Source organism: Dreissena polymorpha, chromosome 1 (assembly GCF_020536995.1).
Source record: "Dreissena polymorpha isolate Duluth1 chromosome 1, UMN_Dpol_1.0, whole genome shotgun sequence".
Taxonomy (NCBI): Eukaryota; Metazoa; Mollusca; class Bivalvia; order Myida; family Dreissenidae; genus Dreissena; species Dreissena polymorpha.
The window spans coordinates 138,906,783-138,925,339 of NC_068355.1; the positions used below are offsets into that span (position 1 = coordinate 138,906,783).

Below are 18,557 nucleotides of genomic sequence, written 5' to 3' on the forward strand. Positions count from 1 at the left end.
AGGTTTCGAATTTTGCGAGTCCCAAAAATGCATTAAAATTTCTCAACAAATAATATCATTAAATATTACGACTCATTCTTTCAATTCGGGACTCATAAATTTGCAAGTTACCGAGTCCCAGGACTCAGATGAGAAAATTTGTAAAAAAATCACTGTGTTATGTTTACAAAATCCTTATATACATAAAAAGAGTTATATCAAATGTCTTTTAAATGAAAAGAAAACACATTTAGGAATAAAATCATCTCAAGGGCGAAGAAATGAATGTTTAATGACATGCGATAATTCATAGGGTAAGCGCTTAATGAACAGACTCCTGGGTCCACCGGATATCTGGACAGTATAGAACATATTTAAAAGTCACGGTCATTTTCAACTTTCGCATTCAAATTCAAGCATGTGTTATGATAGAATTTAATGTCAACACACTCGCAACCATTGATAGTAGTTTTTAATGCCTATAGAAGACATGATCTTGCAAATTGAATGATTTTCGAAATCAATTATACTAACTGTGGAAGAAAAAACATTATATTATGTTTCTAACTTTAGATAGCTCAGTTATCACAATTTAGGATCAGTTTGCTCATTTTGTTATTAAGTACTTTTTTGTTCCTGTAAACATGAATGGTGCACAAAATTGTATAAAATATTCATATTTCACCAATGTGATATTTTTATTCACACTCATGGTCTCCCTATATATAAATGTGATCAGAACACACAAAGGGCATGGTGGGGATGTAAGGAGGCAAGGTTTGACAATGGGGCGGTAGGATGCTACGCCTCTCTTTTCGGGCGAAGCTTAAGCATTGCATTGACGTTTTGAGAGATTAAAAATGTTTATGGTCATTGCATTCAATAGGAATGCGGGATCGTTCGGGTTATATTTATACATTTGGATGTCTAGTTTTTCAAAAGATATTTGAATACGTGTGTATCGTAAGTTATATACGATAAACATCGTCAATACACCAACAAAAATGACATTTCCAAAGCAATAGTCCCTCCAATTCAATCGCCTACTTATAACGTATAGTCTTCCAAGAGATAGTTAAATGCATGATGTAGATCGAATAAATTTTAACAACCCTCGAAAGCATGATTATTCATCCATAAACTCAAAGACCTATTTATAGGTCTCTTCATAAACTTAATGAATATTGTCAATTTAATTTCTGCCGTGCATTAAAGGGTAACGCCAAAATGTTGGTTAACAGGTTTGGCGATGAAACAACGAGTGTTTTGCTGTAAGAATCGTACATAACTTAAAGTTGTGGAAATGAACCTTTTAAGAACACTTGATAAGTGAAAATTGTGTACATTAGGCTGAAAAGATCAATGAATGCGTAACAAAGAATTTCGCAGTCATTGCGTACACATATGTGTCGTGTTCTGAGATTACTGAGCTTCATGCATGTGCGTAAAGTGTCGTCCCAGATTAGCCTGTGCAGTCCGAACAGGCTAATCAGGGACGACACTTTCCACCTAAACTTGATTTTTCGGTAAGGAGGGACTTCCTTCAAACTAATAATACCATAAAAGCGGAAAGTGTCGTCCCTGATTAGCCTGTGCGGACTGCCCGTTTTATCCCGTTTTATTAAGAACCATAAATTTCCCATCGACCACTTAAAAAAAATTCAAATAATTCATGTTTTTACATCCGTTGATATCCAATTTAATCAGTATTTATGATACAGACTCAGCCATATTACTAAGATCAAATAAACAATCGTGTGCAGAACCCAATTGCATTAAATATCTATGCTTGCTTTACTTTTTCTTTTCCTTTTTATGAGCCCCCTTTCTCTGCAGCGCACCCACAATGGGTTTGCCAATAATTTAATGACAGCTCAGTTCGAGCTGATGCGTATTTTGAGCAATTAATGCATTACCCCGGCAAACACCAGTCTGTCCCGACAATTAATGGAAAGTGATAATACGCAGGCATGCGCGTCTCATGGCGCTTTCCTTACTGGTTTCGAACGAGAGAAAGTTTGGTTTGAGATAAAGCATAATAGCAGAGGGGGTGAGGGTTGGGCTTTCGGAGTCCTCCATTTTTTGCCCACCCTTTCTAAAATATGTCTCATAATTTGTGTCCCTCTTGTATTTGCTGGTAAAAGAGAGCAACACCCAATGTGTTTTATTTGCTTTTGATTTTAAAGAGTCACTCAAAGATACAAGCAGAACATCCGAAAAAGCTTCATAAAACGAGGTCAGCGTGGCCTTTTTACGTCTTCCTCCCTCTGTCATTTTTATACCCTGGCTTTATCCATAACTGAGGTGATGATATTATGAATAGATTTAAAACTGTGCACGTGCAGCTGATCCATTATGTTCTCCCTACTGTGCACATTCATGTAGACGGCATCACATTTACCGAACAGCTTTTTACGCCGCAATCTATAAAAGCTCATCCGATGCATCAAATTTTGTTTGGTAGCAGATGTTGTCATGTCGACCTTGTGCGTTCGCGGGTTTGAAGGACGTTTGTGCGAGAACACGACAGCACGACAGGCATATTTACTTGTATTTTGCCAGTAAGCGTTATGCGACTTTCAAACCCGACAGTGCGAAAAGACGACAACCTTTAAACCCGCCAGTATGGAACGCCATAGCTGTCTTGCGTTGTTACATGTCTTTCTGTCTTCTTCAGAAGGTGTCTTTTGATATCAAACCGTCGTAATATTTCGTCAATAAGTGGTGTTGACTTGTCAAAATACAGTCGTATAATGTCAAACAGTCGTGTTATCATATGCAAATGTGGTGTAGACTTGTCAAATTACAGTCCTTTTATGTCAAACCGTCGTGTTATCTTGTCCAAAAGTGGTGTTGATTTGGCAAACCGTCATGTTATCTTGTCCAAATGTGGTGTTGATTTGGCAAAACACAGTCTTATTATGACAATCAGTCGTGTTATCTTGTCAAAATATGCATGGTGTTGACTTGTCAAACCGTTATGTTAACTTGTCCAAATGTGGTGTTGACTTGTCAAAACACTGTCTTATTATGTCAAACAGTCGTGTGATCCTGTCCAAATGTGGTGTTGACCTGTCCAAATACAGTCTTATTATGTCAAAAAGTCATGATTTCTTGTCCAAATGTAGCGTTGACTTGTCAAAATACAGTCTTATTTTGTCAAACCGTCATGTTATCTTGTCCAAATGTGATGTTGACTTTTCAAAATACAGTCTTATTATTTCGAAACGTCGTTTGATCTTGTCCAAATGTGGTGTTGACATATCAACACTCAGTCATATTATGTCAAACCGTCATGTTATCTTGTCCAGATGCGGTGATAACTTGTCTCCACTCTGGCTTATTATGTCAACTAGTCCTGTTATTTTGTCAAAATATTGCGTTGACTTGTTTAAACACAGTCTTATAATGTCAAATAATAGTGTTATATTGTAAAAATGTGTAATGATTCGTCTAGACACTGTCTTATTATGTCAAATTCAGTGATGTCGTTCGTCTCGGTGATGTTGTTCACTTTCATGATGTTCGTTTCTGTATTGTTGACCAAAAATATTGTGGTTTATAACCACTTCCTGTGACGAAATGGTTGACATAATAAGACTGTGTATTGACAAGTCAACATCACATTTGGACAAGATACCACGACGGTTCGACATAATAAGACTGTATTTAGACAAGTCAGCATCACATTCAGACAAGATAACAAGACGGTTTGACATAATACGATTGTGCGTTGACAAGACAACAACAAATATGGACAATATATCACGACGGTTTGACATAATAAGACACCTTCTAATGAAGACAAAAAGAAATGTAACAATGTGAGACAGCTATGGCGTTCCATACGCTAGAAAAACAACACGACAGTGTCACACATTTCTCATTCTTGTTCCCCTTCGTTACGTGTACACTTTGCGCATTAATGCCCTGTTTTACAATCACCAGTGTCTTATCAACTTCAATATTTTATTACAGGTGTTTAACAAAAAGTTAGCAGGGGTAATCTGGTTTTAATGATGTATGTCAATGAAACATGTGCCTGTAAAAAAGGCAACAGTTTAAATCGTAATAGCACACATTACAAATTATTACAAATATATAAGATTGGCCATGCATGTTTGTAAATTGTGTTATTTTATGTATTTTATTGTACATGTCATGGATTAGACAATAAACTTTGAAACTCTCTCTGTAAGCGCCTTTGATGGGTCACGCTAGAAGGACAGCCAAGCATTTATAGAACTATGCTGGTCATAGCATTCTTTTTTTTGTGTTATCTTTCAAAGTAACACAGACCTTTTCTATAGGTGAGATGATATGTTTGGACAAGAGATGTGTTTGTCAGAAACACAATTCCCCTTAATGCGCTGCTTTGAATCCATATATGTGACCTTTGACCTTGAAGGTTGACTTTGACCTCGATTTTTCACCAATAAAAATGTGCAGCTCCATGAGACACACATGCATGCCAAATATCAAGTTGCTAACTTCAATATTGAAAAAGTTATGACCAAGGTTTAAGTTTTGGGACAGACACACAGCCACACAAACACACAGATACACATACACACAGACACACACATACAATAGCAGACGGGCCAAAAACAATATACCCCCGATCATTCGATCCGGGGGCATACACAAATTAAACTATCAAGCAATGTATCCAGATAGGACAATTTTTGAAAACCGACCTACTAGTAAAGCATGATCAATTCGATATTTGGCATACCCAACTCCGTCAGTCTTATGAACCATCTGTGGGACTACAAACGCATTACATGATATTAAAATACTGTTGGAAATAAGGGTTTATTTATTGAATGAAATTGAAAGTTTAAGTGTGATTTTTATACACAATATAAAATTACATAATCTTTGTAATACACCGTACCCAGTGTCAGTATAAATATAAGATCAATATAACAGTTTGCATGTACTTTTCATCACAAGTTATCCTGTAAAAGCGGTATAATAGTTGTTGGAGTGTAGCCAATTAATATTTCGATTGTTAGTGCTTCGTTGCATTCTAAAGTTTTGTCTGGTTTTATACATAGAGAATAACAGGTTACTGTCCCATCGTTTTGTAATATATCAGGCAAGGCTTAGAATAATATAACGGCGAGGCTTGCCGAGCCGTTATTTTATTCGTGCCGAGCCTGATATATTACAAAACGATGGGACAGTAACCTGTTTTTCTGTTTATCATACCACATGTTTCTAAAAATCTGCAAAAAAATCCATTTTTTATATTTAAAATGTACTGATCCCCTCTGATTTTGCTGATCCGGCTTTTACACGTTGACATACATATAGCAACGGCGTTCGAAAAGAAGACACGAATAGTCGCTTATTTTAAACATCGTATAGAGAAAAGAAGTTGTTTGCACTACGAATGAGAAGAGTACACCCGCTTTAATTATAAACGTCTTGAATTGGAGATCAGGAATGGACTGCAGCGACAAATTTAATCGAAGAACACACTTCACCGAATAGTTTGGAGACGCCATTTTGGAGATGTGTATTGAAATTGACATTTTGATGATGTTGTCAATATTGACATAAGCGTGTTAATTCATTTGTTAAAACGTTGAGGATTAGCATACAGTTATCATTTGCCTTGACTTTCTGTGCAGCACTTGCGAGTGCAATGACTATATCGATATTTAAGACTTATTGTCCCATTGATGACGTCATTTAACTTTGTAGTGCGGGCTGTGGTTATTTTTTAAAAAATAAACGTTTTTGTGATTTATGACTTTAAACTAGAATAGAATATATGCGTTCTTGGTATCAAATTGTTTGTTTTGTTGAGCCTGATTAATGTTGATAGAAATTGTTGACTTTATTGCAAATCCCACGTAACTCCAAACATTGACTGATATAAGAACTTCCTGTTGACCATGATATAAAAAAATATATCAGGCAACGTTATATCAGGCAGATATCAATGCGGTGGTATGATAAATCGTATTCCCGTGTACATATTGACATGTCACAATATGGCGGACAAATGGGTTATCACATATAAAATATAGGAACATTGAAACTCAAAAGACATCAGGCAATACAATCTTGTAAACCTTCGTAGTCATTTATTTTAGGAAAGTGATTAATTGTCTGTACAAAAAAAAAACTATATATACTGTTAAACATTAAAAAAATAAAACAATGATTAAAACTGAAGTCTCCGCCTGGGAACGGTCAATGCAAATGATAGGGATTTAAGCCGGTTTGAAGGTTAGTCCAACCTCATCTTAATGGAATGTAACCAAATAACAACAAATACACATCGCAGTATACAAACCTTCACCAAAAAAGTTTAATTTCGGAGTCACTGCCATGGAACGGTCAATGTAAAAAAGCACATCGTTGATGGCTAGCCTAACCTCGCACTATGTCCAGAATTAATCTCAAAACACGCAAAAATTAATACATATTAATCTCCTAGCATCGAACAATACATTCTAAAGCAATAAAAACACTAAAAATTTGATTTCATTGAATTGAAATTACCAAATTTTAATACTAGCATGATAAACAGAATGAGGTACAATGAAACTAAAAAATAAGTATTAACGTGATCGTTGTGTCGTCATGGCCATCAAATTTGCACATACATTCTATTCTAACTAGCAATAAGGCTAAACCAAGTTTTGCAGACAATGTTCTGAGTCCTTATGTTTCACTGAATAAATCCTAAGAAACACAGAAATTAAAAAATCCCTAGAAAGGCAGAAAACAAATCAAATAATTTTATAATAATTCAAAACGGATTAACATTTCCGTGTATGACCAGAAGGACTTAATTTAAGCTAAGTTACCTCTTAAATCGAACGAATTAGTGTTGTACATAAATATTCCTATCTTTTTCAAAAGAAACATTTTACATATCAATTCGCACGTATATTAATATTGTTTGTGGTATTCCAACAAATATGATATTACCACGACTGCCATGTCGAAATAGTGTTATTTAACCCAGCACCATTCATGCAAACACATGCTGCGAGGACGACGATCGATCAAGCTACCGTCTGGCGCTATAATTCTGCTTGTTTGCCAAATACGGAGAGTGGAAGGGAAAATTCCAGACAGTTCGTGTAGCCAGTTAGAACGAAATTCCGGTAAAAACCGGAATTTCCATAATAGTAAATAGCATTAACGAAGTCCAATTCTGGCAATATCCAGTTGTGCAAACCTACAGCTTTAAATAGACAGGACGAATATGAGTGGTGAAGCATAGCTAATTTCCACTTTCACCGAGCGTTGTCGATAAGTTTATTGATGTAGGTTTGTTGGTGTACTGACGCATGGTATATGTATTTATTTGATAAAATCGTCACATGAATAACGACTGTACATTGATCATATTTCGCAATCGCTCGGCGTTTTAATATTTCAGCTTTGTGCTATCGGCCGAACCAGTGGACCGTGTTTTATAAAGGCGTTCAGGCGGATATCAGAGCTGTAGCGGCGGTGTTCACGTGTCGTCAGTCTTGCGGATTTGCTTGCCGAGGTAAGGACTGTGCGTGCTTGTGAATTGATTTAATAATTTTGCTTGTGTCGTATTTTGGGGTGCTCTTTTCTAATATTAGCATAGTGTGCGTTTAGGAATTTTGATAACCAGGTATTGTACCAATTTTATTTATCATGTGTGGCATAATTTGTTAATGTTGAATTGTTTCTTCGAAGACTATAATGTATTGGATAATAAGAAATAGAAACCCCCACTGAGAAAATATAAAAACAATAGCGATTAGCATTGCAGCTTCAAATTGTATGTGGATCGAAGACAGATTGGCGACTTCATAGTTTGCACGCGTTGTCCGTCTTTGGCAGGCGCTGTGTATATATAATGATATTTTATTGACATTTTTGAATAGTCAAATTATGTTAGCGATGTAAAGCGCAATATTTTGAACTCTTGCTATGAGGGAAAATGATTTTAATGTCCCAAGTTACTACAAATTAAATATCTATTTTATGACCTACTTTTAAAATCGATTGAAAACATCATTTGGTATAACTTACCTCTCTTAAAATTGGGCCTTGCTATGTGAAAAGGGGGCTAAAAGCATGTGCATAAAGTGTTGTCCCAGATAAGCCTGTGCAGTCCACACAGGCTAATCAGGGACAACACTTTCCGCTTTCTGATATTATTCATTTCAAGAAAGTCTCTTCTTTGCAAAAATCTAGTATAGGCGGAAAGTGTCATCCCTGATTAGCCTGTGCGGACTGCACAGGCTAATCTGGGATGACACTACGCACATGCATTAAACCCCTTTTTCACAGAGCGCGGCTCAATTAAACATACATAAATATGGGGCTTGCTTTTTGCAATCATTTACGACAACGTAACATGGCGAAGCGTTCGCCGCATTTGAGGAGGGCAATATAACGTATCAAAACCAAGAAACACATTGCTCGCTTGATTACATTAACTTCTTTTACTGTTATAAAAGAAAAGTTACAGGCACATATATTCGTGATTGCCACTAAAGTATTTTACGGACCTAAACCGTCTACATAAAGACAGGTGAATGTGTTCTTAGGTTTTTATACGCAAAAGCAAACATCTTATCTGATATTGATGATATTTAAAATAAGTTTATTATTATACATGGATGCCCCGTTGGCGCGTATTGATAGCTATTAAAGCTAATACTAGGTTGGGCATAAGTTCATCTCGTGTTGAAGTGTACACATTTGAGTCGCGTTCTGTGAAAAGGGGGTTAAATGCATGTGCGTAAAGTGTTTTGTGGTGAAAAGCGCAATATGAGATCGGCCGGGTTTTATTGATACTGTGTCTAGTTCTTCACAAGAAACATTCACTTAAAAATGCGTGTTTCATGCGGTTTAAATACACTGTATACTGTAAATACACCCACCGTAATAACATTTCCAAGCATTCTACCCTATCTTACTACGTACTTATACCGCGTACTCGTTTACAAGATGGTGAACTACTAAAATTATTCGGTTTTTACCCATTTATGCCTAGTGGACTCTTCAATCCTTCACAATTGGATCAATTTATTTCCAAAATTAGGGATGTGTAGTATATTTATTTCTATATTTAGAAAATTTCTTACAGAAATTCCTTTAAGCAAACAGCGCAGACCCTGATGAGATCATGCGGCGTCTCATCTGGGTCTACGCTGTTTGCCAATGCCTTTTTTCTAGACGCTCTAGGCATAAATGGGTTAATTAATTTCTGCAACCCTCGCAAGCATGATAAATCATCCATAAAATGAATGAATATGGTACATTTCTGCAAGGCACAAAATGCGTAACGCAAAATGTTGGTAAACAGTTTTGATAATGAACGAACGTGATATTATCTATGTTTAGCTTTTCAGTTTATTTACAGCACTACGTAAACTACAAAGGGACGGTCGCAGTTTAAAGTGCATAAAGTGTTATGTTAGAAAAGTATTTTGTGAACAACACTCAGTTCGGTTAAATCGTTTTGATTTTGTTAGTTTTCTGTTTTATCAATATTTTAGAGCTAGTGATTGAATGTAACATTGCGCCGATTGCACACTCACTCACATGACTGTTTCAAAATATTTACTTTTAAAATGTCTAAAAATTACATTCTGTTGTCTTGTGTCACGAAAACATCAAACAGTTTGCCAAAATTTGCGACGAAGCGATATGGCCGTTGTGAGTGATTGAACAAAATCTCATACACAATTCTGAATGGTTTTGTGGTGAAAGGTGGAATGTAGGATCGTCGGGGTTTTATTAGTATTGTGTCCTAGTTCTTCAAAAGGCACTATCTTTTTTAAATATGTGTTTATTATATGTTATTTAAGCTGAAATACCGTCGATACACCTACACTAATGGCATTTGCAAAACTACACTCTACCCAATGTTACTATCTATTTATGACATCCACTCTTCAGCGAGTTAGTGACACACTTTATATGGATTGAATAAACTGCAACCCTCGCAAACGTGTTTAATCATCCGTACAGTGGATAAATCCTGTCATTTTCTGCCGGGCATTTAATTCGTAACACAAAAATGTTGGTAAACAGGTTTGATAATGAATGAATGTAGCTTTCTAGTTGATTTATTGGTACTCAGTGCACTCGAGTGGGACTGACGCATTTTAAACTCACTTAAGAATGATACTTGTAATATATTTGAACGAAAACAATCTGCTCTGTTTAATGGTTTTGATAGCTGTCAGTTGTATCGCTATTTTAACTGTACCTAAAACTTGAGCCGATTGTACACAAAAACACATAGCGGCGATGTTGTAGATATGAGCCTTGTTCTGAGAAAACTGGGCTTAATGCATGTGCGTAAAGTGTCATCCCAGATTAGCCTGTGCGCACAGGCTAATCAGGGACGACACTTTCCGCCTAAACTTGATTTTTGATAAGGAGAGACTTCCTTGAAACTAAAAATACCATAAAAGCGGAAAGTGTCGTCCCAGATTAGCCTGTGCGGACTGCACAGGCTAATCTGGGACGAAACTTGACGCATATGCATTAAGCCCAGTTTTCTCAGAGCGCGGCTCTTATTATATACGCTTTCTTATTTCGAGTAGATTTGTTTTTGTTCAAATGGAGCGGAATAAAATTAAATCGAACTTACAATAACATAGTTAATTTCTCATCAGCAGAGGATACATCCATTATCGATACGATGGGAACTTTTACACAAACAATTCTAATCAGTACGAAAGCACACAACGCATTTATTCTAACGAATCTATTGCCAATTTTCCAATGTTTTACAATATTAAGATGATTACAAGAATACTTAGTTAATACATGTTTGTAATCGTCATTTTCATTTTTTATTCCGCTGATAAAACACTCTGAAGTGAAATAAAACAGTTTCGTATAATCTTGTTGATATCATGTGCAATAGATTGCTAGACGGGGATATAATGCAGTTCAGACACTGCAAAACAAGGAAACACCGTCTAGACTCTGCACCGATTTGTGTGTATTTGAAAATATAGGCAGTCCTTCCGCGCCTGAGGCTGCATAATGCGGGAATGAACAGTTTCAAGTTGTTTATCTATACAAGAAATAATCGTGTTTAAATCCCTAGTCATCCCATTACATTTAAAACCACTGAAGCAAGCGAGTTAATCTTTACTGATAGACTACGACTGTCAACCGAAAAAGCTTATTCATCAAAGAAATAAACACGGAGGAGAAACGTCTGACTTTTAATGGTGATACAATAAGCTTTTAACCTATTTATGCCTAGTGGACTCTTCCATCCTTCTAAATTGGATCAATTTATTTCCAAAATTAGGGATGTTCAGTATATCTATTTCTATATTTAGAATATTTCTTACAGAAATTCCTTTAAGCAAACAACGTAGATCCAGATGAGACGCCGCATCGTGCGGCGTCTCATCTGGGTCTACGCGTTTTTCAATGCCTTTTTTTCTAGACGCTAGGCCTAAATGGGTTAAACAGATTACATGCTAGGTTCAGGGCAAGTCGAAATTATGTGGTTGTGTATGAACACGAAAATGGAGTTGACGAAAATCGCCATTTTTGCCATTCTTGAGCGACATCAGATTAACAGTATCTATCCCAGAACTATCCATGTATACTCCAGCTCGGGTTTGAAAATTGCCCCAACAAGGGGTTTGAAATCGATGCTCCAGCTAGGGTTTGAAATCAGTAGTCCAACTAGTTGTTTGAAATCAGTGCTCCAACTAGGGTTTGAAATCTGTCTTTCAACTAGGGTTCGAATCTGGTTTTGAACTAGAGTTTGAAAGCAGTGCTCAAACTAGGATTTGAAATCAATAGCTAACTAGGGGTTTGAAATAAGTGCTCCAACTACGGGGTTAATACAGTGTTCCAACTAGAGTTTGAAATCTGCGTTTCTACTAGAATTTGATATCGGTGCTCTAACTAGAAATCAGTAGTCCAACTAGGGTTTGAAATCAGTGCTCCAATTCTGAGCTTAAATTCAGTGCTCTAACTAGAAGTTTGAAATAAGTAGTCCAACTACGGGTTTGAAACAGTGCTCGAACTTGGGTCCGAAATCAGTCCTCCTACTAGGGGTTTGAAATCAGTGCTCAAACTAGGGGTTTGAATTGAGTGCTCCAACTAGGGGTTTAAAGTCAGTAGTCCACTTAGGGGTTTGAAATCAGTCGTCCAACTACGGTTTGAAATCAGTGCTCCAAACTATGGTTTGAAATCAGTACTCTAATTAGAGGTTTGAAATCAGTAGTCCAACTAGGGGTTTGAAATAAGTGCTCCAACTAGGGGCTTGAAATCAGTGCTCGAACTACGGGTTACTCAGAAAACCAATCAAGATGTCCGGTTCTCTACTACTCTGTTTTCAGTCAGAAGCTCAGAAAACCAGTCAATATCTCCAATAGACTGATTCCCTTTTTATGTTTCTTGTCAGTTATTCAGAAAACCAGTTAAGATGTCCGGTATAAACGTTCTCGAAATAGACTTGTTCTTTATTTTGTTTCTAGTCAGCAACTAAGAAAATTAGTCAGTACATGTATCTCCAATACACCGGTTCTCTTTGAATTTTTCTAGTCAGGTACTCTGAAAACCAGTCAAGATGTCCAATATACCGGTTTTCTATTATGTTTCTAGTCTGAAACTCAGAAAACCAGTCAAGATGTCCGTTATCATATTTTTCGAATAGACTTGTTCTCTATCCTGTTTCTAGTCAGTAACTAAGAAAACCAGTCAAGATTTCCAAATAGTCTGGTCCTCTAGTATGTTTCTAGTCAGTAACTCGCAAAACTAGTCTATATTTCCGGTATCAACTTTATTAAAATAGACCGGTTCTATGCTCTGTTTTTAGTTAGGAACTCAGAAAACCAGTCCAGATTTAAAAATGACCGGTTCTCAATTATGTTTCTAGTCAGTAACACAGAAAAACAGTCAAGATGTCCGGTATCCTGCTTACCAATGCCCAGGCGAACGAATTCTTTGATCAATGCGACGCGTCGGGAGATGGGAACATCAGCATTCAGGAGCTCGTGAAGGTCTTAACAGATTATGGACTTCCACAGGCCTCGGTCATTGTAAGTTCGAATAATAAAACGAGCCTCGCTCCGGGAAACTAAACGGGACTTAATGCAGTTGGGCTCTGTGAAAAGGGTTTGATGCATATGCGTTAAGCGTCGTCCCGAATCAGGGACGACACTTTTCCGCTTTTATGGGTTTTTTTTGTAGAGAAAGTATCTTCTTAGCATAAAATCAAGTTTAGGCGGAAAGTGTCGTCCCTGATTGGCCTGTGCTGACTGCACAGGCTAATATGGGATGAAATTTTACGCACATGCATTAAACCCCCTTTTCACAGAGCACGGCTCATTTGCATAAAGTGTCTCTCCAGATTAGGCTCTACAGTCCGCACAGGCTAATCAGGAATGGCAATATCAGCCTACATTGGATATTCGTTTTAAAAGTAACTTCATTGAAACGAAAAATTTGTGTGAATACACTGAACGCAAATGCTTTAAGCCCAGTTTTCCTAGAACGAGGCTCATAGATAGTGTCATTGTTATTGACAGTGAATTTATAATTGCAAATGGAGAATCAGATACGTGTACACGATTATAAATAAAAATACATAGTGGTGTTCATGACAGTATCTAAAGTTGAACTTGAAATGCACATTATGATGTTCTTCATGTCTACAAAAACCTGGTTTAGCCTTTCTTTGTCAAGCTCACAACTTTATCAAGTATGACCGACAAGCTCACTTCTGTATCACGTCTGAATCGAGAGTGTCTGGTAGGCAAGCTTATTGTATTATCCCGTCTTTCGCCCGACAAGCTCCCTGCTTTATTTTTCGTCTGACCGAGATTGTCGGCCCGATATATTCCCAACTTTATCCCATGTGACCGAGGAGCTCACTGTTTCTTCCCGGAGGACCGACAAGCTCACTACTCTATCCTTTCGCTAGCCTACATTCATAGGGACATAACTTGTTTTTGTAAGCATTTGATTGTTGTTATGATTTTAGGAAATGTTCCGCGATATTGACAAGGACGGCAACAAACAGATCAGCAGAGAAGAGTTCGTCGGGGAAGTGTGCAAAAAATCGAGAAAGTAAGTGGTTATTTAAGATTTAATCGAGAAAGTAAGTGGTTATTAAAGATTTAAACGCGAGAGTAAGCGAGTCACGATTCAAATCGAGAAAGTTAGAGGCAATTCACTTGAAAAAGTAAGTGATAATTACAAATTTAACTGAGAAAGTAAGTTTTTATTCCAAATTTAATCGACAAAGTTAGTGGTCATTCCAAATTTAATCGAGAAAAGTGTTAATTACAAATTTAATCGAGAAAATAAGTGGAAATTCTAGATTTAATAGAGAAAGTAAGTGATAAATTACAGATTATTTCATGAAAGTTAGTGGTAATTCAACATTTGATTTCTCCACATCATAATCCCTTCATAAGATAACTCCTCCATAACAAAACCCCCCATAACCTTGACAGACATTCTGCGGAATGGGATATATTTCGGAACGGCCCTCTTATCTGTCTGTACAAAGCCCACTGATGTTAAATTCTTCCAAAATCACATACCGTTTCTACCGTGTATATTTTATGAAACTACAGTTGTTTCGAATAATGGGTCAGCTTTGTTGTACCGAGGGACTAGATGGGTTTCCTATTATTGTTGAGATCCGGATAACAACTATTCCCACAAGGATATCATCCGGCTATGTCCTAATTTCTTCATGACATTTTCCACCTAACACATAAAGCTTTCATTACATAATAAATTGTCCCAGGGTAGATAATCCATGACACAATATTTTAAGTACAAACCCAACAAAATTTATACAAGACAGTATCACTCAAGAAATCGATCCTTCCTTGAGATTATCTATGTATTTTAAAAATGACTGGAATGTTAAGTAACGAATCGATCGATACACACTTTAGGAGACACCCGAGCTGACATATAATGTAAAAGATGAAATGTCACGCAATTTGACACCTAAAATGACACGTTTAGCGAAACACACGTTGTACGTACAATAAAACACAAATGAAACATACGATTGCGCACACACGCTTTGACAAATACAAGGATGCCTTAACTCTAACGTTAAGTGGAAGCGATACATAATGTAAAAGATAAGGTCGCACATTAAAAGACACATACGTTTCAAGAGGACACATTGCCTGAAATATATTACGTGACATTAAGCTTTTAGTTTGGTGATGCGTGACATGACAATACATGTGAAATATGAGACGAAGATGACTTGAGAAGTTGAAATCATGTCAAAATAAGACAACTAGGTCAAGGTTTAGCACAGCGGCACAACAGAGTTACATAATGAGGTATTAACAAATAAGCTTGGTACTCAAGACATTAAGCGGCGTCTGTAAAGTCAAGTGGTAATCTCAAGATGTTGAACTACGTCTGTCGCATCCCAGAAGTAAACCGATTTGCATCAAGTCACGGGAATCTCAAGATGTAAAGCGATGTTTGTCTATTCATGGGTTACATCAAGACATTCAGCGATGTCTGTCAAGTCATGGGATAATCTCAAGACGTTTAGAGATGTCTGTCTACTCATGGGGCAGTCTCAAGACGTTAAGCAATGTCTGTCTAAGTCTGGGGGTAATCTCAAGATGTTCAACACCGTCTGTCAACTCGCGTCTCAAGACGTTCAACGGTTTGCATAAAGTAACGGGGTAATCTCAAGACGTTTAGCGATGTCTGTCAATTCATGGGGTAATCTCAAGACGTCCAGTAATGTATGTCAAGCCAAATGATAATATCAAGACATTAAGCGATGTCTGTCAATTCATGGTGTAATCTCAACACGTTTAGCGATGTATGTCTAAGTAAAGGGGTAAACTCAAGACGTTCAGTGATGTTGTCAAGTCATGGGTTATACCAAGACATTCAGTGATGTCTGTCATGTCAAGGGGTAATCTCAAGACGTTTAGCGATGTCTGTCAATTAATGGGGAGATCACAATACGTTTAGCGATGTCTGTCTGAGTCACGGGGTAATCTCAAGACGTTCAGTGATGTCTGTAAAGTCATGGGTTATATCAATACATTCAGTGATGTCTGTAAAGTCATGGGTTATATCAATACATTCAGTGATGTCTGTCAAGTCATGGGTTATATAAAGACATTCAGCGATGTCTGTCAAGTCAAAGGGTAAGCTCAAGACGTTTATCAATGTCTGTTAAGTCACGGGATAATCTATCAGACGTCAAGTCACGGGGCGATCTCAAGACGTTTATCAATGTCTGTCAAGTCACGGGATAATCTCAGACGTTTATCGATGGCTGTCTATTCATGGTGTAATCTCAAGACGTTTAGCGATGTATGTCTAAGTCTGGGGGTAATCTCAAAACGTTCACTTATGTCGGTCAAGTCATGGGTTATATCAAGAAATTCAGCGACGTCTGCCAAATCAAGGGGTAATCTCAAGATCTTTCACGATGTCCTTCAATTTATGGGGCAATATCAAGACGTACATTGACGTCTGTCAAATCACCGGGTAAAACGTGATGCAAGGACCCATCGGTTTGTTGATATGTAACGTTTCAGTCGACAGGCGTAAAAGGTTGTACATGCATCAATGATTGTGGCAGATACTATTTAGATTAATGCAATTTATCTTAGCCTTGGGGCTTCAGTTGTTTTATGTGACATCTATTGAAGAAAACATGACATGTAGATTGTGAAGAGAAGTTAAGTGTCAATAAGAACACACATTTCAGAAAAGTAATATTTCATAGATTGTAAGAATGAACCCTCCAAAGTTTGATCTTTAAGCACATAGCTAACATCCATGAAGTTTGGGGCTATATCTTCTCTATAACTTTGTTCCGAAGTGCCATTTAATGTGCATTTTAAGCATATATAGTAATTTTATAAATTTCATTAATAAACGTGTTATTTGACACACGGCTATAGTAAAGCCGGTTTCGGTGGCACTTCTGGTTTTCAAATATTCTTATAAGAATAATAATACATCTTAAGAAAAAATATCTTCGTTGATGAAGGATTCACGGGTGTATATCGATCTTAACAATGCTTGTGTATTTTTATATTATTGCATTACTAAACAACACCAACAACGAACAATTTAGCCCCGTATGCCGTTGTGTTCCTCGAGTAGTCAAAGATTAGGCGACTGTTATTAAATTTAAAAAAGCAATCGCCGCTACGGTTGGTAACGTTTGAACTGTGTATATATGTTGCAGGGACGCAGTCGAAGAGATGTTCAGTGAAATTGACAAAGACGGATCGGGCAAGATCTCTCTGTCAGAGATGAAGGCCTACATTGAAAACAAAAGTAGGAATCATATTGAAGTCAAGACAAATATTTTTTAGCAAGCCGTCATTTTTTATGTAAGACAATGTTGTTCAAATCACCCATTAGTATTTTTTAAGTCGCACAACATGTTCAAGTAAGATGATTTAAAAAGACATACCTTTTTTAATAAGCATGAACAATATTTCCTAAGAAAGACGTAATTTCTTCAGTGCGACGCCTTTTCCTATATTAAGACGCCATTTATTCGGTTAGACATCACAACTCAAAAGTTCAACATAATAATGAATCTACTGTTTAATTGTTTGTTTCCAGAGATTGACGCCAACCGACTGGAGGAACTCTTTAATCAAGTGGACACCGACGGTTCAGGATCTGTGGACAAAAATGAATTCACGCAAATGATAGTGAACGATTTTTAGAGACGCTCCAATCACGTGGTCGGATGTTCACGCATGCCTGATGTCAGACTTTCAGACTATCGAATGATATCTCTAATCTCATTGGTGTATCCCAAAAAGCTTCTGAGTGGTTGCTTTATTTAGCCTTAAAAAATTCTGACCAATCATATCTTTCCATAATTAAAGGCTGACCAATAAGATTCTGTCTATTCGAAAACAATATCATTCCTTTTCGACAGCACGTTAGTGAACAATTTTCTGATTGGGCTGTACGAGACTTGACCGAGCACTTTATTAACGCACATAACGCATATCTTTATTATTGTTTTTCCCCGCAAATGACAACACTTATTAACAAATTTTCTAGCATTTTCCATATATTCCAAGTATGTAGCGATTGGTGTTCTTTTTACTGAAATAAATATACAAACCTTTAATGATTGTGATGGCACAAATAGAAAACATTAACACAATAAAAAAGGTACTGTATATTTAGTCGCTTATATTTATTATTTTGTATAACGTCAATAAAGCGTGCACATAATTTCGTTTTAATTTTAAATCCACCCAATGACCCAAATGGCAATAAAATGTATTGAACACACATGTGTAAAAGTATTCGTTACGTTATGTGTTGTTTCAGCAAATATCAATACTTCAGATGAATATTAAAGATTTTTGTTGACATATTTTTTATTACTAAAACTGATACATTGTGGAGCATCGACAACGATATCTCTCGCAGTTAAGAATACTCCCTCTCAGCTTGTGTTGATCAGAACTGTCCGTCTTTGTAATGCAATATTTTGAATCATGAATCTCAGTATAACAGTTGTTAAGGAAGGGTATATTCACAGTAAACTTAAAGGGAAAATACCCACCACTAATCGTATAAAACAC

The 18,557-nt window shown here is 36.8% G+C and overlaps 1 protein-coding gene across 2 annotated transcripts; it reads left to right on the top strand.

Moving 5' to 3' along the window:
- The first annotated feature begins 7,141 nt into the window (after positions 1-7,141).
- Positions 7,142-18,201, top strand: LOC127851866 (uncharacterized). 2 transcript variants are annotated; one of them, XM_052385817.1, is made up of 6 exons: positions 7,142-7,271; positions 7,388-7,501; positions 12,857-13,019; positions 13,964-14,049; positions 17,186-17,277; positions 17,572-18,201. In XM_052385817.1, exons 3-6 carry the CDS (start codon positions 12,882-12,884, stop codon positions 17,676-17,678), a joined length of 423 nt encoding a protein of 140 aa, XP_052241777.1. In that variant the 5' UTR covers positions 7,142-7,271; positions 7,388-7,501; positions 12,857-12,881; the 3' UTR covers positions 17,679-18,201. The 2 variants fall into 2 exon arrangements, with proteins under 2 accessions (XP_052241777.1, XP_052241784.1); XM_052385824.1 differs by lacking the exon at positions 7,142-7,271 and having other exon boundaries at positions 7,338-7,501.
- Positions 18,202-18,557: the final 356 nt, after the last annotated feature.